General features: G+C 34.7%; 1 protein-coding gene across 1 annotated transcript in view; it reads right to left on the bottom strand.

Annotated features, from left to right (window-relative positions):
- Positions 1 to 25,401, bottom strand: part of LOC129227740 (serine-rich adhesin for platelets-like) — a 132,002-nt gene that overhangs the window by 41,377 nt on the left and 65,224 nt on the right. Inside the window, exons 4-6 of the mRNA XM_054862344.1 lie at positions 20,508 to 20,624; positions 15,872 to 16,660; positions 7,223 to 7,334 (exon numbers count right to left, since the gene is read on the bottom strand). Of these exons, the coding sequence (XP_054718319.1) occupies positions 7,223 to 7,334; positions 15,872 to 16,660; positions 20,508 to 20,624 (1,018 nt within the window). The remainder of the gene's footprint in view (positions 1 to 7,222; positions 7,335 to 15,871; positions 16,661 to 20,507; positions 20,625 to 25,401) is intronic.

Below are 25,401 nucleotides of genomic sequence, written 5' to 3'. Positions count from 1 at the left end.
GGGAAAATCTAAAAACGTAGTATCAAAAGAGGAGAAGAAATAAAGTGGTAGATAGAAGAAACACAAAAGTGAATCAACTACTTACGCAGTTCAAGCAGAGGATTTTGGACAGTAATTGTTAACTTATCGATAACAGCATTATTTGAATTAGGTGGAACAGGGGGGACCTGTTAAATTGCATTAACAGCACTTGAACATTTGGGCGAGAGTCCCGAAATAGTGCAAGTTTCAATTTTATTTCTCCGGTACAAGACGATGAGATTTTGTCGTTTTGAACTCTAATTAGCAAGATGTTCACCCTTGCAGTGAAAACATGAGGGGGGTATGTTTGAGGGTTTTCGGCAATCTTTAGTTTTGTGCTGACCTGCACACTCAAGGCAAACAGGGGGTCGTGTACAACTACACGAGGAGTGAAAGAATCCTTGGCAGTTCCAACGCTGCATAATGTCTTTTTTTTTTCTGAGGGATTCAATGGTGATATTAAATTCCCCCAATCTCTCAACTGAAAGAAGCAGATAAAATTTGTTCCGACCTGTACGTAACCGATCGCTCGTGCAACGGGCACCGTTAATGTTACCTACCATGATGTAGTTAAAGAGGTGGATAGTGCAAAAAAAAAAAAAACTTTCGAATTTTCAAAATTAATTTGAATTTTGAATTCAAATTATGTTTTTCGCAATCACGACAGGATCCTACTCATATTACCCCACTCGCTTGTTTCTAGAAACGGTTCCTGTCCCTCCTCTTAGCGGTTACGTGTGCATATAGTTGTGTATGTGTAGGCTTGTGTGAGCGTAGACCTGTGTGTATGTACGTTGGCGTGTGTGTAAAGGTGCGTGTGTGGATGTGTGCGCGAGTATGTACGAGCGTGCGTGCGTGTATTACATGGACGCCACCGACCAGGAGCAGCGGCTACCGGGAGGAGTCGCGCCTGTAGAGGACGGTGGGGTTGAAAAAGGAACCAAACATCAAGGATTGTCAAATGAAAACAATTAGCAATCGTTATTGCTCGAAAAAATCCACACAAATGGTACAAAAGAATAATTACGAACTAATTTTTACAAATAATTTTACGTACAAAATAATGAAATAAAACTATACAAATGTCTAAAATATAGTTATAATTATAAAATATATAATTTGGCATTTTCATGTACAATTTGGCACGTTTCTAAAAAAAATTGTATTCATTGATTTTTCCACAACGCGAAATTTCAACTAACGCGAGCAGTCCTGAAACGCATCCCCCGCATAAGTCGGGACTTGACTGTACTGAAATGCAGATTCTTCTAACACACACAGTTTTCAGGGCCGGATTACTAAATAGGCAATGTAGGCAGTTGCCTAAAGGCCCCGATGTTCCGAGGGGCACCGGAGAAATCTTAAAAGTTGAAAATATGTAAAAAAAAGTTCATTTCAAAAAAAAAAGAAAAGAAAAACAAAAAAGAAAGAAAGGAAAAAGTTTTAAAAAAATGGAGCTCCCTTTTAGATACTGTATTAATTGTTAATAAACATTATTGTAATACTTAAAATTGTAGTCAGAACCTAAAACTATAAGTTTTAAAATGAGGTGTAAGTTATGAAATTTGATAAAGGATTTGCGTGGTGACAGAAATACAGGCTAGAGAAATAATATATGAGATTATGTTATAAATACACGTGTTAGGGGGTCCCAAACACTTCTAATGCCTATGGGTCTCGAAATCCTTAATCCGACCCTGACAGTTTTGACAGTTTTTGACCCTTTATATTAAAAAAAAATACTATCCCAAATTGAAATTATGCTTGCTTTTCATTTAGTTAACCCATGAATATTTAATAAAATACGAAGTAAAATATTAAAATTTCTAACAACTTCATGGGTATCATTTTTTTTTCTTCTCCTTTTCGCAAACTCCTTTTCGCATTTTTACTACATTCGAAAAGCTACCCCTTAGTTCAACTGATTTTGTAGTTTTACTATTCGGTTAAATGACGAACACGTGCTGCCATCTAAGCCATAACGGTTCAAGCAGCCTGCGATAACAAATTGCATAATTTTTCAAAAATAAAAATATTTTTCTTCAATATCGTTATAGTGCCCTTTTTCTAGGCACTATAATATCGTATCTTATACATTATTTCTGTGGATTATTTTTCTGTCGGTACGCGAGATCTTTCTTATTTCTTGAAGAAATTAACCCCTCATTTTAATGATTATCGGGCCGGCTAATGAAGAAAGAAAGACCTACGATCTAAAAATCAATTTTTCGGAAACGCCCTTTGCTGCTGCAGAATCTTGATGCAGCCTGATGCCTGAAGTTATTGTGTATACTTTTTTTTTTAAAAAACAAAAGTCTAGTCCAATTTCCAATTTTTTTGCGCTGCTTTCGGTAAAAAAAAAAAAAAAAAAAAAAAAAAAATCACAATGGGGTTGTTTCCTTCAGTCAAAAGTACGACTTTTAGAGTCTGAAATTGATAGAATAAGCAAAAAAATAATAATAATAATAATAATAATAATAATAATAACGTAGACCCAGAAAATACTTTCATTTTCAAAACAGTTAATTTTCATTAATTTTTTTCACTTGTCCGGTTTTTCAAACAAGGCGTGGTCTTGATGACGTCACAAATGATGCACTTTAACGCATCTTTCTACCACGTTATGATAATCAAGAAGCGAATTAAATATTGCGCTTTACGCTTGCTATCAGCCATATCGTTGCCAATACACGTGAGTAAAGATGCGAACTAAATATTTTGCTCTGTGAATGGCAACACTGAATGACATTTCATCATTTGTGATGTCATCGACAGAAGCGGAAACAATGAAAGTGCACCGATTAAAGTAATTTTTTAAAAGTATTAAACTTAAACAAATTATTTACAAAATTGTCAGAGCGTATGTTTTTAAGCGTGCTCTTTAAAAAAATATATGCTCATAAAATTTTGGAAACGACCTCATTCATATGTATATACATATTTTTTTTTAAATAAAGTTTAAAAGCACTAGACTGAGTTGTTTGGTCAAATCGATACGTTTTTATCGGTTGAGCGCCCGGCTATTCACTAGCTGAACTTCGGGCCCGCCTGTGCTGCCTGCTATTATAGCTAAGTTAGATTAATGTTATGCATTACATGTACGCAAAACATACAATAAATAACACACGTAAGGCAATAAAAGAAATGCGACGGGTATGTTCCTTGATGCTTCGACTCCTTAATGCAGGCTACAGTTATTATTCAGATAAGTTGACTATTAATCGAAAAGTGTTCTTTCTTTTTTTCTTGTCTTTTCTTTTCTTTTCCTTTTTTTTTTTTTTTTTTTTTTTTTTTTTGCGAAGATTTGACTTCGTTCAGAAAACTAAGCATAATTTAGGCATTAAAAAAAAGTATTAGATTTAAAAATTCGGACCTCATGGTAATCCCTTTTGTGCAGAAAAACTCTAATTTTGTGCGCGGAAATGTAGATTTTTCTAATAGTAGTTTTCGATGTTTTGTATAAATAAGAAAATACTACTTCAAATTGAAATTACGAGTTTCACCCAGTAAGCCTTTAACTATTTATTCGAATACGAAGTAAAACATTAAAATTACTATCAATTTTATAAGTAAGAAATCATTTTCTCCTCTGCTTCGGATAAAAAAAAAAGCCAATTATATTTGTCTACGTGCGAAAAATTACACTTAAAAACGGACTCAGTTCAACTGGTTTTGGTTTTGAATTTTAAGTGTTCGATTAAAAGAAAAATATGTGCTAGCTTCCAAGCCGTAATGTTTATAGCAGCCTTCTATGGGAAATTGTATCAATTTTCAAAAATTAAAAAACATTCTTTTCAACCTTATTTATTATTTCTCTAGAATGTTAGTTGCAATCGCTACGAGATATCTTCCTTATTCCTTAACCAAATTCCATGTTTTACGAATTTTTCTAAAGCGTATCATGCTGGCTAATAATATAGCATAGATCCATGCTCCTTTTTTTTTTTTTTTTTTTTTTGGCAAAAAGCTTTTTTGCTGTTTTTTATTACACATTGTTTCAATGAATGGCATTTAAATTTCGGCGCATTTGCTCGGTTGGTTGGAGTGTCGTACTGATAATCAGAATGGCGCGAGTTCGAATTCGCGCCAATACATATCAGTTTAATGTTTCTTTTTTTTTTTTTGTCAGAGTATCACATAGGCAGGACTATTTGCCACAACCCATTTTTTCATACACAACTACTGCTTTTTCACGAGTCACTCAGTCACACTTTTAGTGATATTTATGTTTGCATCGAAAATACATAAAACCAAAGAGTGAGCGATGATCTCATTATCACAACATGGTATTTAACGAGGTTTTGTTACTGATGTCTTGAAATTGCATTTCTTCTTTTGTGCATGTACTTTTTTCCGTTTCCCTTACCCGTTTACTTTTTAAAGAGTTGAATGCCATATGAAGCCATTCGTAGCACAGTGCGTAGTTCCGCACGGGTCGCATAGTTTTCATTAATTTGTTAGTTAGTATTGCTCCTTTTGTTTTTTTTTTTTTTTGTGAAAAAATATATTTTAAAAGAAAATTTAAAAAAAAAACATTAACTATTTCATTATTTATTATCTTACTGACAAGTTAGCATTATGATACAATTGAGATGAAAATACATTTTCATAAACTTGAGCTGGATAAGGCTAAGATATGCTTTTTTTTCTCAAGAAAACGGTAAGCTAAAAGGTTGAATACCGTTGATGCATGGAAAGTTTCAGAAAATATTTTTTATTTTTTGAAATTATTCTCCTGTACGAAGTTTTTGATTCTGCTGCTAAAAAGAAATGTTGCTCAGTCAAAAAAATCTCATTTTATTTAAAACCCCTTCCCGCTCGCTCCCGTGTCTATGCCGTGCTGGGGTTTCGACCTAGGTTTCTTGCTCCCGTGATTGCGCCGTGCTGGGGTGTGCAATATTAACGCGACGAAACTATTAAAACCAATTCATTTCTTTGCCCAAATACATTTTATTTCTCTCTTTATACACTAGATAGCAGCACCAGTCCATTTTAAATGTAATAGCAGATTTTAAATGTAGTTGCGTAGATGAAGAAAGGAAATTTGCTTCTAACTTAGCAAATTGTGACGTTGGCCTCTGTATCTCAAGCTTTGAAATTTACCACAGAATAAAAATTTAGTTATCTTTACTTATATTACACAAAATATTAATAAAATTATTTTTTAATGTATAAAAGACGTATTTCTAAAATTTTCGCTGCTTGCTTGGGCTTGCTTGTTGACTTTTCATAAAATTTTATATATTTTTAAAATTTCAAACCAAAAAATATTGAACATGAAAAAATGAATGCACATGTTGTTCATACACTTATTTTTATATCATTTTCTTAAATAAAAAAAAGGACACTTTTATGACCGTTTTCTTAAAAATTATCCGATTGTTAAGGGGTTAATTGCACAAAGTGAGACAACAGCAAGTTCTTTGCTGTTCTCCCTGTTGCTAAAAGCTGTTGCAATGCTTTATGCGAATTTCACAAGGTTTTTTTCATTATAAGGAGGTGTCATTTCTTAATAGAGTAATAAACAATGGGGCAAGCATCCCTAGAAATATAATTTTACATTAATGTTATATTTTAAGAGTAAGAAAATTCTGAAGCATTACAGATTCAGATGCAAACGTTTCGAGATTTCACAGGTTTTTATCAATTTCCTGCGAAAATTCAGTATTTCTTCGAAAAGGTTTCCTGAATTGCTACAAAAATATTTTTAACTTCCAGTTCAAAGACTGAACTTGTTTATCTAGTTCCTTAGCCATGGCTTAATGGCGGTTACTTTTATTGCTAAGCACAGTATCCAGTTCTATTACTACTCGTCCAGATGACTAAGCTCCCAATAGGAATAAATTTACACAAAAAACCTTTTTATAAAATATAAAGTCTGCCTGATTCAAGCCCTGAAAAAAATATAACCGAAGACGATTTGTCGCTATGACGACGAAAGCTTCGAGCTAAGTAAAGATAAAAAACAACCGTCGTCATGGCAAATAGAAAAATCAGAGCAACATCAACTTTAGTCAAGTGAAGATAATTAGCAATGCGCGATTGTTTAAAAAAAAGTAATTAACCGGGTCATTATAATACATAAATTAATCACAAAACTTAGGAGTAAATTAGGGTAAGAACGCAATGGAACGCCGTCCTGTATATCCTTTAAGGAAAAATAAATCAATTTTCAAATAAACCTTTTGGTGTAGGAAAGTTTATGAGTTTACTTCTGATGACACCTCCTCACATCTGTAACTTAATATACAGTGTGCCCACTAAAGTCATTTGTCACCCTCTTAATTTCGGAACTGCTGTTTCTATCTTCATAAACGCGGAGTCTAATCTATAAATCGGATATGCACTACCGAATGAGACCGCTCACAGCGCTACCTAGTGGAAAATCGCGGAGTTAGAACTTCTATCCCGAATACGAATTGACAAAGATTAAAAAAGGGATTTACAAAGTTGCAGACCATCATCGATTTTTTACGAAAAGACACCTTGTGAGCATCAATGCTAAGAATAGACACGAAACCACGCTTTTATGTTTCCGTGATTTCCTTAGCTGTGACGTGAGAAAATGATCTACGATAGAAAAAGCATTACAAGCTGCAACAATATGCCTTTATTTCATACTTTGGTGTCATGTTTTGACCGGATGATTATTATTTCTCCGTCCAAATTTTGTGACGTCACAGGAACATGAATCCGAAACGTTTACGTGAATTCCTGAAAACCAAATGCATGTTTTAACAGTTCTATTTTTCACATCCATGTCAATGAGGTGTCTTTCCGTACAAAATCAATAACGCTCTAGAACTTTGTATTTCAATTGCTTTCCCTAAAGATCCCTTAGAAAGTTTCCCCCATCTTATTGGGTTTTCGAGATACGAAATCTTACTCCGCACTTTTCCACAAGGTGACGATGACGCTGTGATCGGTCTAACTCGGTGGCGCACAACCGATTTACTATACCTAGACGCCACGTTTATAAAGATAGCAGTAGCCGTTCCGAAATTAAGAGAGTGACAAGGGACTTCTGTTGGCATACTGTATACGCAGAAAGAAATCTGTGCAATCGTATTAATTAAACGAAACATGCAGTACAAAAACATGCAGTGGTGCTTTTTTTAAAAATTGTATGTGAACTTCACCAAAACACGCATGAAACTAACGCCAAGTGACAGCAAATTAAAATTCAAACAAACCAACTTACTTTTTGGAATAAATGACACCGGCTGTCAAAATCAGAATCATTGCCAAAGATAATATACCGATCCCAGCATAGGCTGCAGCATGCACTCCATTGTCTTTATTTCTTCCTGTGCCTGTAAACAGATGAATATATTCTCTTTTACTGAACTATAAACTCAAGAAAGAATTCACGATTACAAGTGTTTTGTTTCTCTAGTAATATTTTATGTCCTATCTCTATAATGGATACACATCCATTGCGTCAGAGACAAAATGTGCCTAGTGTTACAAAATGAAAAGCAAAAAACATATATGATGCAATTTGATGCAAACATACCATAGCAGTCGAGGGCAGCACTGATCAGCGTACTATTTCTTTTCAAGACAACTATACTTACAAAGCGAAATAATAAAAAGTAAACCCACATACTTCGAAACTACCCTCAAGTAACTGTAAAGTTGTCAGTTAGCAATCAGAAGATGTTATAGTATCCAGAGACCGAAGTTTCGCATTTCTTTGTGCTCGTCAATCTGCATTGTAAAAACGATTCAGAAACTTTCCTGGAAAAAATTGGGCAGCTGATGTGCCCAATTTCTGTCAGTAACATATCTTGTAAAAACCAGGACGTTTTCCGCTAAAATTCAGTAACCCTCCTGAAGTTATTCTGGAAGCTTCCTGAAAAAATCCGAAATCTTCCCGTTTAAAGTCAGTCGTGTCTCTGGGACCTTCAAGTAAACATCGGTACGCATAATATAGTAGCTCGGTAACTTCCTGATTTATCAAGAACGTTTCAATTGCAGTAATGCAAACATGTCCAATGATACGAGAGAATTGCAAGCAAGTATCATGAATTTTACCCGCCTTACAATTCTTGCAAAGCTACGCAGTCCGTAGACTTCTTTACGCCTTCTGGGAGCTTAATCAGTCTGGACGGGCCGTATTCGGGGCGCAACCGACAGACTATATAAATACGCTCAGTTCACCTTTAAACTGGGAGCTAAAAATATTTTTGACAACAGTGAGAAGTCTGCATCTTGCGACTTGTCGCAGTTCAGGAAACTTTTGGACAATGATACTTGATTTTTCCAGGAAGTGTATAAAAACCATTAAAATCCCGAAACGTTACACGAAAATACTCAGTAACGTTTCGGAATTTTTTTACAGTATAGCCACAACGGAGCTGAACTCAAATGATGAAGATGGTTGCGTAGGTGTGTTGTTTTTAAAATTCCGAAATACTCGTTCGTATTCGATGACTATTGACATTAGAGACACGTGTAAGGTGTTATTTTTTCAGTAACATTGTTCATCACATAATTTCGTATTCCGTTACCTAATTGTAGTTGAGGGGTCGTCCTCACATTAAAATGTGCTTCAACTTTAAAGTTTTCTATGAGAATCCCCTCCTTTTTATCACATTTTTATGATCAGCATCAATTTCATATGATCAAATTTTATTTGTATAAAACTTGATCATACAAAGATACTTACAAAAATTTGCTAATACTGGAGCAAGCCATTTAAATTTCCTCCAGTAGTTGTTTCGTGGTTAAAGAAAGAAGAAAACAACTCGAAATGTTAAATAAATTTTTGACAATTCTTTGTATAATACTTAAATCACCTTGGATACGGCAAAGACTTTTTTTTTTTTAAATCTAGTATGAACCAACCCTACTAGTATAAAAACTTCCTTTACAATAACAAAGACGCAATTCGGATTTTTTTTCTTTTTTTTTTGAGCAATCACGATTGCTTATTGTTCTCATTTGACCGTTCTTGACGTTGTGGTTCCTTTTTCATTTTAGATCAGCGGCTCTGCAGCACCACCGCCCACCGGCCTCTGCAGGCGGCGCACAGTGGTTCAAGGGCGGAAAAAATAGCCATTTTTAAGTTTTAAGATAAAAAATATTTCATGCCATAATTACTTAGCCCTTGAGTTGTAGTAACTTACTCCATAAGAGTTTTTTGAAAAAAAAAAAAAAAAATTCGTTTTACAAAAATAAGCCCAGATTGTTGAACAATTATGTTTTTAAATTTTTCGGACGTCAGCCTTATACTTCAGTTTTAATTCATTCGTTCAATAAGGAGGACTAAAATTTAATAAAAGATATTTCTGATTGGTTTTTCACACTTATAAAGTGCATTTTACAATTGTAGTTAAAAATTAAAAAAATCATCAAAATTGAAAACTACTGAAATAAAAAAACATTATTTTCTTTAAAATATTATGAAAAGTATTGTGGGATATACTTTTATCGTCGGCTTCCGGTGGGCTAAAACTTACATATATCAATAGTTCAATCCTTCCTGTAAATAAACAACAACATTTTAGCTGCGACCACCTGCGACTGCAGTCGCGGCAGATGTTTTTGTTTGATCTTCGCTATATACGAATACCAATATTGTAAGTTAGAAAATAACTCGTAACGGTATGACGGGGGTAAATTGCTTTTTTATGAAAGAAATCGGTCATCAAATTGGTCATCAAAAATCTGACATGCTCCAGACTAACGTATGTCACAATTTCACTGCTTTGCATGAGAGCCTAAAAACGTTTGTTTGCTGTTTCCGAAAGTTGGGGCTTTTGAAACATTCGTCAGTAAATATAGAGGATTTTTTTTAACAGATTTACGTTGTTATGGCTTAATGCGGAGCATTATTTTACATGCAATGCAGTAGTAACCTGAAAATAACAATTTTCGGACACGTTTGGCTTTAAAGAAGATACATATGAGAAAGAAATTTTTAACACTCATACAGAAATCTATATAAAAAGTTAAATAACCATTCTGTTCATAAAACAATGAAATTAGAAAATCATTAAACGTTTGAAATTTCTGATTTCCTTTTCGAAATCATTCTAGTATAAAGCTGTTCTCAGTTTATCAACATTGCCAGAAAATATTGTTCGAGGGTATCAATTGCAATAAATAAACCTTGCATGTGGTATACGACTAATTTAATTTATATTTTTCACTAAAAACACAGAAATGAATTTGAACTACAGAGAAACCCCGATTTCACGTTCTCAGAGGCCTGAATCAAAAAATGTGGAAAAACGTCAATTCAAATCCAAAAACATAAAACATGGGAAAACGTTAAATACAGGAAATGTATAAAAAGCAAAAATCAGATAAGGAAACAAAAATAGTAATAAAGGTTGCTACGATGACATTTATAAAATGTAAAAATAAGATATTTTACGAAAAGAACATTTTTGTACAAACCAGTTTAGATCATTCTAACACATTAAGTAACGAATCCGAGCGTTTAGGTTGAAAATAGTCAGTAATTATGAGTCATTGAATCCAAAGTAAATACAGCATCTTCCAGGATTTGAACATTTTGCTAAGTTTTTTCCTGGTCTTTATGATAAGGAAAATAGTCTTTAAGTCTTATTAAGCTCTTAAATGCAGTATTGAAAGAAGAGACAAGTTGTGTTTCCTCTTCTTCTTGTTCATCTTCAGTCCATAAAGTCAGATACGGACGGAACCGAAGCGTTTCTGTTTTCATGGATTAACTTTCAACAGAGTGGATTATGTTTAAAAATGCACAGAGGGAATTTTCTTGATTTTAAAACATTTTTTCTCTTTTTTTTAACTACCGAGGGATAATGTAAAATGCGGAAAATTCATAAATAACAAACTTTCCATCCCTGTTAAATTAATATTATTAGTGTAAGGAAAAACTGGGACCTGATGATAAAAAACGTAAAATGTGGGGAAAACGTAGATTCGAGGGACGTAAAATCGGGGTTTCTCAGTGTATACGATCAGCAAGCATGAAGATAAATATTACCATGCAACAATTTTAACAATTTTCCAAAGCATTTTTTGAGAATATTCAAAGTTATTGAATTTTTTCCGCTTTTTTGTCGTTTTGAACCACTGTGCGGCGCGGCGGCTGTCCCCCGGTCGTGAGCTATCCGCTTTTCCTGGTCGGGGGCGACCATGTTCGGTACACACACGCCTGCGTGCATACACACAGGTCTATACACACCCACAAGCCTACACATGCATGCACGCGCGCCTACGCACACACAACTATACACACGTAACCACCCAGGAGGAGGGGCAAGATTGGGGGACAGGAGCCGTTTCTAGAAACAATAACTGAAATGAATAGGGTCCTGTCGCAACTCGTGATTGCGAAATACATAATTTGAATTCAAAATGTCAGAGTTCAAATTAATTTAATTTTTGGGGGGAGGGGAATTATACATATTTAATATTTAAAAAAAAAAAGATCCAGAACCATATTATATTTTAATGAAAAACGATGTAGAAGAGATTTTACACGGGTATCCAAAATTTGAGCTCGAAATATTCTGTAAGTTTCATGATATGCTAAAATATCAATTTTTGTTCCGTTTAAGGGTTCGTATAATTTTGCAATCTGAAGCAGGGGAAGTTGATTTCAATGTCAAGAAGGAGGGAAAGTGATCATCACAATAATGTAGTCACTTATAATATTGCACCATTGCACGAGCGTTATTTTTAAGTCATTCTTTTTCTTTTCTTTTTTTATTGGAGGGGGGGGGGATAGGTTTTGATCTAAACTGTGGAGAAAATAAGATGCATTCAAGTGATGCACGTAAGACGCCACACAAAGACGATTTAATGCACCATACTTAAATCGTACGTAAAATGCATTTGCATCTTAAAAGAGGTCAATTTAGTTTAGCAATTCCTAATGCAGATAAACTTAGAGCAGCTGGTTTTGCTTTCTGAAAAAACGAATTTTGGAGCCCCCTTCCAGAAAGCTGGTGCGTACACTGTAAAAACGATTCAGAAACGTTCCTGGAAAATAATCTGCCAGTAATATGTCTTGCAAAATCCAGGAACGTTTTCCGCTAAAACTCAGTAACTTTCTTGATATTATTCTGGAAGCCTCCTGAAAAATTCACAAATCTTCCCGTTAAAAGACAGTCGTGTCTCCGGAAAATTCGAGTAAACTTAGGAAGGTATAATGTAATAACTAGTCACATTTTCCTGATTTATCAAGGAAGTTCCAAGAAGTTTATCAGTTCCAAGAGCATTATTTCAAGCTTGGCCAAATTTAAGCCAGAATTGGAAGTAAGTAACAGGGGTTTTACTTGCATGCAATTCTTGCAAAGCAACGTACTATCTGTTCTCGAACTCCGCAACTAGCAGCTGCGAACGATTCCAATTGAAAAAGGGGCAATGGCATTCAGTTTTTGCTTGCTCGTTACTTCCTTCACCCCTGTTATGATAAAACCAGAAGAGACCTGACGCATGCGCAATTTTGAGTAAGGATTCGCGTTAAAATATTGCACAGTAGTCTATACTTATTCACTCCTTTTGGGCGCTTTATTAGCTTGAACGGGCCGTAGTTGATTTGAAGCCGATACACTTCATACATACGCTCAGTTAATCTTTAAACTGGGAGCTAAAAATATTTTTCACAACAGTAAAAAGTGCGCATTCGTACAACTTGCAGCAATTCAGGAAACTTTTTGACATTATTTGATTTTTCCAGGAAGTGGATAAAACCATTAAATTCCTAAAAGATAACAGGAAAATACCCAGTAACGTTTCGAATTTTTTTTACAGTGTCTAGGGGGGCGACATCGATGTCGATGTTTTGGAAAAATCAATGTTTTTGTCAAAACACCGATGTTTTTAACATCGATGTTTTACTTTCGATGTTTTTGGACCATCGAAGTTTTGGTTTCGATGTTGATGTTTTTGCATTTTAATGAAAATTATCATAAAATTTGCTCCAATTTTCTCGCTAGGTAATTAAGTTTACTTATGAAGTTGCCAAAGTAAAAAAAAAAAATCATTTTTTTTGCACCCATTTTATAAGATAAATTTTTCTGTGCAGAGGATGATTTTTGGGAAGACTGCAAGATAGTAGAAGATTACTAGAGAGTGAGGAAGAGGTCAAAGCTATTGAGAGAACCTCACACTGGCCAGAACTTGCAGTCTATTTCAAAGCTTCAGTTCTTAAACTAAAGGAAAATCTTATACGTTACTACGGTGATAATTACAACTTTTAAAATTCACAGCTGGTAAAAGTTGCATTAAAGTATTTGATAGTAATGGCAACTTCTGTTCCTTTGGAAAGAGATGTTTCTTAGACTAGCGGGATAGTTTGCAAAAAGAAAAATGCGCTTCTGGGGGACAAAGTAAACAAACTTCGTTTTCTCCAAACTGTCAACACCAATATTCGGGGTTACTTATCGATTTCCCCCACCAAGTCGTCCCTCTATTACTTACAATTTGTGTTTAATTATTAACTTACAAAACAACACATATTTCTTGGTCTTAAAAATAATTGTTAGAATTAATTTTGTATTTTAAAAATAATTAGCACAACTTTTTCTCATCATTCAACTGACGGTAAGTGCTATGATACATTTTTTCTTAGATTCTTTTTTGGTGTAAATTTACTTTTAGTTTCATTCAGTTTGGAAATTATTACTATAACTAGTTTGTATTAATCGGTGCTTGTCTTATTATCAATTTTTGTCCTACTATAATACGAAGATGTTGCGAAATTATTCTTATTAAATTAGTTCATGATTTGAGGTTCAGCATTTTTAATATATTCGTCGGGTACGAATTTTTTTGTATTGCTTAAATTAGTGTAGTATATTCAAAAATGAATGTTATACATTGATAAAAAGATCGATGTTTTAAAACATCAATGTTTTTTAATCGATGTATCAATACCATCGATGTTTTGAAATATCGATGTTTTGAAACATCGATGTTTTGCCATCGATGTCGCACCTCTAGTGTAGAGGCAATTATGTTTCGACTATGTTTTGAGCAAAATGTTACATTATTATATATTTTTTTTAATTCTGTAGCCATAATATTATTTTTCCCCAGTTGGGTAAAAATGCAATCAACACTCGATAACTCGAAGGCCCAGGGAACCGGTTAAAACGTTCGAGCTATCGCTAGTTCGAGTTATGGGAACAACAGTCTCAAGAATTTGGAACCCGTTGAAAAATTCGAGATAAAGGAATATTTGAGCTATAAACTTCAAGTTATCGAGATTCGACTGTAGTTATCTTTAACAAAACCGAAAATTGTCAATGAAATACTTTAAGGTACTGTAGTACAGTGAGTGGTTTTAGTTATTTCCGCTGAAGAAAATAATTAGGATTTCGCAAACTCGATCATATTGATTGGTGAACTTTGAACTAGAAAGTACATTTCAAAGAAACATTTCAAATGCGCTATCGATCTATGAATCGTTTTTCACTACACTGTAAAAAAATTCAGAAACATTACTGACTATTTCCGTGTCACCTTTCGGGATTTCAATGGTTTTTATCCCCTTCCTGGAAATATCAAGTATCATTCACAAAAAGTTTCCTGAATTGCTACAAGTTGCACAAATGCAGACTTCTCTCAGTTGTAAAAAATATTTTCGCTCCCAGTTTAAAGATTAATTGAGAGTATTTATAAGGTGTATCGGCTTCAATTCGTTTACGGCTCGTCCATGCTGTTTAAACTCCCAAAGGGAGCGAATAAGTATGGACTTCGTAGCTCTGCCAGACTTGCAAGCAAGTGAGATGCTTGATACTTACTTGCAATTCTAGCTTAGCTTAGCTTTGGCCATGCTTGCAGTACTGCTTTTGGCACTGTCTTGATAAATCAGGAAGGTGCCAAGCTGTAATATTATCCCTACCAGAGATGACTTTGAACTTCCAGTGACACGAAGGCTTTAAACGGGAAGATTTCTGGATTTTTCAGGAAGGTTACTGAGTTTTAGCGGAAAACTTTCCTGGTTTTTGCGAGATATGTTACTGGCAGAAAGTGGGCACATCAGCTGCCTATTATTTTCCAGGAACGTTTCTGAATCGTTTTTACAGTGTAATATCTTGTGTTTAACTAGTCGGAATGCAATGACATTTTGTGCTGTTTTTAGTCTCAGAAACTCATTCATGCAGTAAAAATTGAGGTTCCTGTTTGTAAATTCAAATTTTGTGTTCATTTTACTTTATATATGGTCCCTTATCAAAAATTAATTTGCGTAGCTTTAAAGAAGTCATAAACTGATGCTGGATGACATCGCTTTTTCTTTCCTAGCATGCATAGCAAACGAACAATGAAGATTTTTTTTTTCTACGACTGTAGGCAGACAAACAAAAAAGGCTTTTTCGAAAATTTAGTTGAACTTTCAAAATATTGGAGCGAAATACATCAGAGCATCGAAAAGCCTCATAATAATTTTATTAACTTTATTTTCTTAAGATGTATAGTCCTACATTTCTGTTCACGAAAGGCTTTGTAAATCAAATTCTTCGGCACCTTTTGCATATCAAAGAAAGAAAAAACTTCAGCATTGTACGACAATGGCATTACTTCGGTTTATATTGTTAACTTTGTTGACCCTTATAACGCTTTAATTTGTGTATCTGTAAATAATGTTGATAACGTATGATAATAGAGAGCGTTTCTGTTTTTAAAAAGTTAAATAAATAAATGGGTATTAAATTTTGAGGCATTACATTTAATTCATTCAATTTAAACTGTGTGTGTCTCTCTACATTAAATAAACGTATCTATTCATTTATTGCCTGTGGATGTTGCAAGCCTTAAAAATTGAAAACAATCTGAAGCAAATTTATGTTATTTTTGGGGGCATTGATGATCATTTTTTGATTTTCATAAATGTGAAAAAAATTACCTTTTGTTGATCTGGTTGTATTCGGAAAATCGTAGAGGGTAGCTGTCGAATCTACTTCATCAGTAGTTGACGGTGGTGTGGGTGTGTCATCAGTACTCGACATTACAAACGAGGTGATTTTTTCTTCGTTTCCCGTACTGCTGGATAAGGTATTCTGTTCAGAAGACAAGGAAAAATAAGTTGACTGAAAAGAAACTTTTTGTGTAGTTGAAGCTGTAGTTAGGTTCAGTTCTAGGAATGAAATGGTTGCATTTGCCTGAAGTTCTTCGGTTGATTCTATGGAATTTCCCAAATCATTTGTCAGCTCTTGGAACGAAGTAGTCGCATTTGTCTGAAATTCTTCAGTTGAAACTGTCGAATTTGCCAAATCATTTGTCTGCTCTCGGAACGAAGTAGTCGCATTTGTCGGAAGTTCTTCAGTTGAATCTGTTGAATTTGCCAAATCAGTTGTCAGCTCTTGGAACGAAGTAGTCGCATTTGTCTGAAATTCTTCAGTTGAATCTGTCGAATGTGCCAAATCATTTGTCAGCTCCCGGAACGAAGTAGTCGCATTTGTCTGAAGTCCTTCAGTTGAATCTGTAGAATTTTCTAAGTTTCTTGTCAATCCTTCTTCATGAGTAACTGGCGTTCTTTCACTGTTAAAATCCGTTGAACTAGATGATATATTTCTACTGGAAGTAGATTCTATTGAATTGTTTGGGTCAGTTGAGCACAGTGTGATAAAAGAAGAGCTAAAGGTGTGTTTGCTGACTTCAGTTGTTGTTTTAGAAGGTTTAGCTGTCAATTTTTCTGGAAAAGAAAAGGTTTCGTGAATAATTTAGAAATTTAATAGACATTCTGAGTTTTGCAAAGATACTTATTATTCATGAAATACACCGCCAACTCAGTCATTCCATTCAAGGACTGCAGTTTCGTGTTTATTAGCACTCATCAGCCCAGAATAGGAAGTGCCTGAGCTAAAGGTAGAAAACCTCTTAAGAAAGCCACTGCAAGAATTAGCACTGACCAGACGAGTGACCGAAGCAATGGTTCGGTTCAACTCGATGATTGCAGGCAAGGCTTGGTATTTTCAGTAAGTAACCACCCTATAGTCAGTGCTAAGGCAGAAATACATGAAATACACCGCCAGCTCAGGAATAACCTGAGCTGGCGGTGTATTTCATGTATTTCTGCCTTAGCCTTGCCTATAGGGCTGTAACTTACTGAAAATACTTATTATAGCTCAGGGCTGCATTATGGAAGTTTAACCATTGATGAAACGCATTAAATCACAAAACAAAAATATCCTGATCAAAGTTTTATTACTTCTCATAAAATTACAATGTGACATCATGAACCAAAGATCAATGCTGCAAAACATAGATGTTCAGAATTGAAACATGCATGATATACATCGACCAAAAAACATCGATGATTTGAAACATTTATGTTCTGAAACATGGATTTTTTTTATTATTGCGAACTCTGACAGACGCTTTTATGGGAGAACACAATTCATTTAAATTATGATTCCTATTTTTGGTCTCGTCAAAGTAAAGTCAGTGATTATGCTAATAGTAGTGATAAATTATTAAAAACTCCTAATCACCGAATGAAGTTATAACAAAAACTAGACAACTGATGCATATTTTTAAAATAAAAAACAGTGAAACATCACTAAATTCATAGAAATAATTTCGCAATACCTTTTACTTTTTCACCTCAATAATACGCAAACAAAAATGAGATATTTTAGGATTTGTGGGAAATAGTTAAGGATATTGGTAAATTTTTCCAAGTGGGTAACATTTAAAAAAAATAATAAATAAATAAATAAATAAAAATAAAAAATAAATAATAATCTTTGGAATAAAAAAAGTGTCCCAGTAGATTAATCTCTAACTCTGCTATAAAGATAAATTGTAGAAATTATATTTAAAACGTAGAATTTTTTCCAGGATTAATTTTAAAAATATCACACTAAGGCTATAAGCCTCAAAGCCAAACGTTCTGAAAAGACGCTCAAACTCGTATCACTGCTTTCCTGTTGACACATTAGAATTTTAACACACTTGGACTGGAAACATGGCTTAAGATCAAATGCTCTAGCGGTGTTTTTCTTCCTTCCTTGTTGCCCCCTGCGGCTTTTTAGCAGTGCGTGCGACTTGCGCGCACTTAAGGCTCTTCTAAACCTCTCCGTAAAATCAGATTCGACGAAAGCACGAAATCTGTGGCAACACAGGGGGTGTATCTGGGAGGGTCTAACTCGATTTTTTTTTGCACTGCTAATTGGTCAGATTTCATGATGGACAACGTCAATCGTTGAGTTGTTGAAAGGACAGTCGTAAATCTAAGCTGTCCCCATCGGTACTCCTTTGCGGTCGGACGAGGGCAGAGAGCTAGTTCCAAAACATGTCCCCCCCCCCCTCCGGCCTGTTTCCTACCACGACAACAGATCGGCGTAGCGGAAAGAACTCACGAGTATGAGGGTGAAGAAAAAAGGAATCCAATTCTCCTATTCTATTCTACCACCCTTCTCACTTTTACTTGAAAACTTTGGAATCGCGGGACAATTCTTTACATTTACTCTTCGAATCGAATTCTGTATTTGTTTTGCAATTCATGGGCGGCATAATCTTCATTTTTTTTTTATTTGTTTTATATTTATTTGTTCAGTTCATTCATTTATGTATTTTTCAATATATAATTGAGGGGAAGGGGGCGAGCGGAACACTGATGATCTTTAAAACTTTATCGGTAAAAGATTGCTTTCCTTTTTACAGAAATTTCTGAAACTATTCTTGAAAAGAAAAGCAAAACAATCATAGAAAAATGTCGAAGAATTTCTGCGGATGTCGGTGTGAGCATAAAATAAAAACATTTGGTAGTTGTGTAGTTAGGTTTGCTGATTGCTAGTTCGATGAATGTTACAATTAATAAAAAAAAGCATAAAGAGTAAATCTTTCGAAAACACTCACGCCCTGTACAAGGATTTTCTGTGCAGTTTTTAATTAGAAAATTATGCTTTTGTTTTGTCTATGAATTTTCTGCGCATCAAAAGAGGAAAGAAAGAAACTGACGAATCTGCATGTTGGCACGATAGAAAACAGGAAGAGAAAAAAAATGCTGTTGTCTTGTTAGTGATCAGAAGGATACCATATTACCAGTGGCGCACAGGAATTTTTTAAAGGAAGGGTCCAAGGTCGAAAGTCTCATTCCATTATTACGCCGTCAAACATATTGACTTGATTTTATCGATTCCCGAGAACAAAAAACAGTAAAAAATAAGCTAATGAATAAATATTAGCATTAAGTAAAGAAATAACCAGAAGTTAAATAATTTACGCTTTTATTTTTCTCATAATTAAAAAATGAATTCCAGTTCAAAGGATCTCATTTCAATTTGTAATCACAAAACTAAAAACATAGTTATTACTGTGCATTCATTTATGATCCCCATTCTTCTTCTCATAGGCTAAGTGCACAATATTTTAAAAAATCTCTTAACATGAGGGTTTTATTTTTTCACTTATTAAAACAGAAGTTATTGTTACCTTTGTTTGAAATTATTTCACGCACAAAATATAGAATCGTAATCAATCGGGGGGAAAAGCAAGACCTATGGGAGGTGTCCTGACCCCCTGGACCCTTGTGTGCGCCACTGATAAATACCCACTAAGGTTTTCATTTTTTATAGAAGCATTAGCGTCGAAAACCAAGATGGAGGGTATAGAAGAGCCTTAAGCGTGCGACTTGCTAAAAAGTCGCACTCTTGCTAAAAAGCCGCAGCGTGCAACACTAGGTTGTGGGTCTGATAGTTGAAAAATGAGGCATTGAGAAATAAAGACAAAATATTAAAAATTTGGAGACAACCAGTACAAATAGTAAGGGCACCTCTCCTCTAACTTGGGGCAAGAGATGGTTCTAGTAGCTCTGGTGGGGGCTGCTGTACAGCATGATTTAGAAGAAAAAAAAATCAATGAAAATCCACCTAGGACGTTATCTTTATTTGCGTTTTACTCAAAACTTGAAAATGTCCACTTACATCCCTTTGCTTCTCACTGCCTCACATGATCTTGGCAGTGCTTGCTTCTTTTGAGATAATATGGAAGGATCGTTGGCCTTGAGTTGAGATACTTTTGTAATAGTTTATCAAAAGCATTCCTGCTCAAATCTGCACCAATAACACGTCCCTTTCACTGAGCTCCCCCAGAAGAGGGAAAAATTGTCAACTTCGTTCCTCAACTTGTCAGAGCTACACTATACTGACCCCCAGGCAAAGTTTTTGTTATATGACTGTTTTCGTTGTAGAGTACTTTCGGTCAAGTTCTTCTAGGAGGCAAAATGGTCACATACGGGCCTTAAATTTGGTTTAAAAAAAAAAAAAAAAAAACAGGAAAGCTTTAATACGACTACCCGATAGAGGTTAGACAGTGTATCATGACAACTGCTCCTCCTTGTTTCTCAAAGCGGCGATTGCAAAACCGGGACTAATCCTTGGGACTTTCAGGTTACGAGCGAAACGTACATTTATGTGAAGAATTTTGTTCAATTGTAATTAATATTGCCACTGATGGTTAAATTCTCAGTATGTTTCAAAATGATTAATATGTTCCCTTTTACCGTATTATCTATTTACTTACAAATGTATTCTTACCACAGTTTAATCCCGAAAATGGCCCGTCACATGCACATACGTAATTACGCTCGTATTCCTCATCGTATTGGCTGTAGCAACTACCTCCGTTTTGACATGGATTTGGAACACATACCACTGGAAAGAAAAACAATTTTATTCGTAAAAATTTCAATATTCATGGCATTTACAAAGTATGCAAAACCATAACTGTTCTGAAAGAAAAGGTCAATATTTTTCAATTACCAGTGAAAATAATGCACAACTCAATCAGTAAATATTTGAATTTGAATCTTTTTCTCTGGTAGAATGAAAATAATTAATGCAGCAGGCGATCTACCGCTTTAGTTGTCTCGTTACTCACTCCCCTTTAAACTTGTCAGCTCCCCTTAAGAACAATTTATTTAAGCATTGATATCTATTGAATGACTAGTTAACTAGAGCTGTTACACTAATACCCAGTTAAACAATAAGAGCCACAATTGCGCTGGGAAGAACGCCCAAAGCGAGTACGAAAACTTTCATTGTAAAAAAAAAAGTAGTTTTTGCTTACGTTAGGTGCTTTTGTGGCATTCATAATTTTCTGTAGATATTGTTTACATTTAAAACAACAACTTCATGCAAATACTTGTTTTTAACATAAAAGTCAACAAAAACCTTAACTCTTCTGAAAACCCGCTCTGCCCGTGGGTAGACCCAAAGCAGGGTAGACAAATTCATTAAATAAATTATTCAAACTAAGGAATTTTGGGTGAAAACGTAGCTGATAACTTTGATAGACAATGCTATCAAAATTAATAAACCCATGCTCAATTGTAGGAAGTTCAGTTTTCCTGCAGTTGCTTTAGGCTCAGTTTCCATCATCCCAAAGCGGGTAGGCCCTTGCACTTGTGTCAGTTAGTCTTAGCGATATATAATCAGAAACTCACGACGCCTTACAGATGACTTACAAAATAAGCTGGACTCATAAGTCTTTACTTAATTTGCTCAAATTAAGGCCTACCCACTTTGTACAAGCACCTGAATTTCTTTAATCCAGCTATAACCTCAAATCTAAGTAACGAAATGCAATATATTTCTTAAATAATACTCCATAACTATCACAAAATAATAGAAATTAACAAAGACATGTTATGAATCGTTGTAGACTAATCAGAATTTAAGAAAGTCGAAAATTTTTAATGAAAACAGCAAAAAACTTTGTTAGCGTCTTACCGAAAATGGGCACGTTGGGATACTGTGGTTACTGCAAGGACGGACACAATGGAAGGGCGATTGGGGCGATAACCCCTCCCTTGAGGGACCTTGCATTGGCAATTTTTCCGAATTGAAGTCGTTAAACGCAAGTGTAGGTCTCGGTCAATTTGAAAGAATTAAACTTTAAAGAATCGAATATAAACATTTATAGTAGTGTTAGGAGAAAAAATGGGTTCAGTGAATTTCCTCCAGTAATTTTGAGAAACTGAAGTTCCAAAAAGAGCAATTTTAGCGTACCTTTGATGACGTGAGGGGAAAGGGTTTCGAAGTATTCCAACGAAAATATTCCGATATTCAAGTTCTTAAACTCAGTTTTAGAATACCTCTTTCAACGGAAAAGGAAAGGAATAGGTTCTGGTACTTCTTTGGCTAAATCGCTACATTTTAGCTGCTTTAAATCAAAATGCTGTTTCAGTCTCCCCCCCCCTCAAGCATGTATAAATCATATATGTGATATGGGGTAAGTTAAAGTAGGCGACCACCTTTACTTTAAAAAAAATCGAATTTACTTTTTCTTCTTTGATTTTCTCGTAACTACGTTGTCAAAGTTTTTATATACGCCAACAGCTCTAGTGAAAAAAGTATTAACTCTAAATATTTGATACTCTGCAAAAATAGTAATTGAACATATTATTGTGATATAAACTTCAAAAAGTTAATGTACAAGCAATATGTAGTTTTGAAATAATGATCAATCAAACTTAGGGGGCAAAAGCACGTTTTTAGGGGAAATTTTCAAACATTTACCCATAAAGCCTGTGTTTAATTAATTATTTCAAAAATTGGAGGGTCGTATCACTCTCTGGAATTTGGCGAAGAGATAGACGCAAAACATTTTTAAAATTATGAAAAAGTGAATGCACTGGAAGTGTGTTAAGGAAATGGTAAGCTTTTCCTAAAAATATGACTTTTTTGTTAAGAAAAAAAACCTATCGAAAATTTTTTTTTTCAACAAAAGTGTAGTCAAAATGTGTTATTTATGTTATATTTAATAATCGTATAAAGTTTTAGAAAGATGCAATGAATATTGAAGAAAAAAATATTTAGGGTGTTCGCCTACCTTAAAAAGTCGTGCTTAATGGTATATTTTCAGATGCATTACTACTATTCCCTGAAACTAGTTTCACCTTGTCAAATGACCGTAGTTCCTTAACGTTAAAGAAACCCTCCCATCCCCTCTCTCGAACCTTTATGATAAATTCCATCACTTTCGCTGACATATTTTTGCACACGCCTGCGGTTATTAAAATGGACAGTACAGCAATGCGCATGTCAGATACAGATACAGATCGGGAGAGTTCACTGCGCCAGAACCAAGGTTCTTTTACGCGGTCTGAATGAGAGAAATAAACAGTAGTCGAGCTGGCGTGAAGGGGCGGTGTGAGGGAGGACAGGAAAAAAATATTAAAAAAAAAAAAGGGAGATTTTTCAGGGCCACACATTTATTTACATATATACAGGTATGGGGCAAGCGGTGTGAACGAGCTACGAAATTCTCTCAGAAACACTAGCTCCTCGTACACATTAGTGGATGAGCTTTAGTTGTCTGGAATTCTGTATAAATTAAACTCCCAAAGCGCATGTCGAAGTAGCGGTTTTAAATAAATAACTTCTATGCGAGCAAAAAAAAAACTGGGAGCAAGCGGAGTTCACACTTGAATGTTGGCTAAACTGAACCACTGTAATTGACTCTAGTACTGAGATGATATTTTTGTTATTGTATTTTGCCTTTTATTAGATGCTTTGAGTCAGAATGGTCGGAATGTTTGTTTTTTTAACCGTGACATTTCTAAAGGAAAATCAAATCTTTCTTTTCATAGATAATTCGATCATCGACAAGGGCGGATCCAGAAAGTTTTCAAGGAGGTTGATTTTCATTTAGCCAAAAAGGTCTCAGAAATTATTCCTCTCCGTTTCGGATTGATAGAGCAATTCTAAAATTATGTCTGACAACCTCAATTTCAAAGTAATTCCCGTAGGAGTATTTTGAAAACTCCTCCCCTAACACCATCGAAAGTTGTCTAAAATTAAGTTTTTTGAAACTTTAGTTTTGAAAAATCAGCAGAGATTAGTCAATGGACCCATTTTTTTTCCCCCACCACTCGAGATGTCTACGATCGTGCCTTTAAGACTTAAATTTTGAAAAAGAAAAAATCTGAGGGAAGGCTTCCAATTTTCTCCTAGCAATCCCAAAGATTGTCTAAAATTGCCCTTTGGAAACTTCAACTCGGAAAAACTTCCGGGAGGGAGATTTGAACCCTTCTTCTTTACTTAACGTCTTCAAAACGGACGTACAATTGCACTTTAGGACACCAATTGTGAAAAATCGCGGGTGAATGGTCCCTCAAGGAAGGGGTGATCGCCCCCATCGCTCCTCCCTTGTATCCGTCCCTGATCATCGATCATTCTGAATTGTCTTCTTTCTTTCCGTTTCTCAGAACTTTTTAAACGTCAATATTTAAATCATATTCATTAGTTGATCACCATAATATGAGATCAGTGGTGCCTAATCTTTTTTCTTCCGCTGATCACACATCATACTACGATAGCATGCGGACCAGAACACATATAAAATTTAAAAAAAAAAAAATCTATCATGAGCAGTGGTGCACACAGAAATTTCTCAAGGGGGGGAGGGGGGCACCATTCTCATATAATACTCCAACACGCATCTAAACATAATCTTTTAATTGGATCTCTTTTCATTAACAAAAATATTTTAAAATAATATTAAATATTTACTGAGCATTAGTAAATAAAATCAATTTATGAATAACAAATATTTAATTAAAATACCAGAAAGCACAGGAATGAATGTGTTTACTTTTCTCATAGTTGATAAAAACAGCGAAGCAAAATCATTATTCTAGAACAATTTATATTCACACACAGTTCGATTTTGTTAGGGAAGATAGAGAGAAAATTTATATGTAGGGTGTTCCTTTTCGATCTGCAAGACCTCTATTTTCGCAACCGTTAGTCCTAGATGCATACTTCCAATTGCAAAAATGTTAAAAATCAGATGCGGAGTCCAGATACTGGAAGTTAAAAGTAAAAATAAAAATGAGTCAAAAAAACAAAATTTAACTTTCTATACAGGCCTCAGGAAACCTAACTTAAATAATCTCCATTGAAAAATAATCCCAACACAAAAAGTTTGAAACTTGCAGGGACAATATTCACCGAGAAATGAAACGCAGCGTTTTGTGACTTGCACCACTTTACACTTGCCGTCAATAACACCTTTTGGGGGACAATATAGTGGTTAACAAGCCTTTAAAATTATATATCTGAGCATAAAGTGTGATTTTTCAAATTTTTCTAGGTTTTGCAGTGTGTTTTTGCGTATCACGGCATAACATTTAGCAATGAAAAATATAAATACCTTGTTTTATTTACTCTGACTACCTGTCATCCTTCTGAAAGGGCGATAAGTTCCAATCTCATCTTCTGTATGGTCCCATAAAACTTTGAACTGGAATATCTCCTTGAGTTTTTGACGCACAAATGTCAAAGTTTTTGTGTCAGTAATAGTTTTCAATTTAAATTATTTTCCTAAATATAAGTTGGGGGACCTAGAAGCCGTATAAAAAGTTAACTTTTGTGTTTTTTCACTCATTCTTATTTTTGCTTCAAACTTTAAATATCTTAACTCCGC

This window comes from Uloborus diversus, chromosome 8 (assembly GCF_026930045.1).
Source record: "Uloborus diversus isolate 005 chromosome 8, Udiv.v.3.1, whole genome shotgun sequence".
NCBI classification, from domain to species: Eukaryota; Metazoa; Arthropoda; class Arachnida; order Araneae; family Uloboridae; genus Uloborus; species Uloborus diversus.
This window is presented reverse-complemented; position numbering and strand designations above follow the sequence as displayed.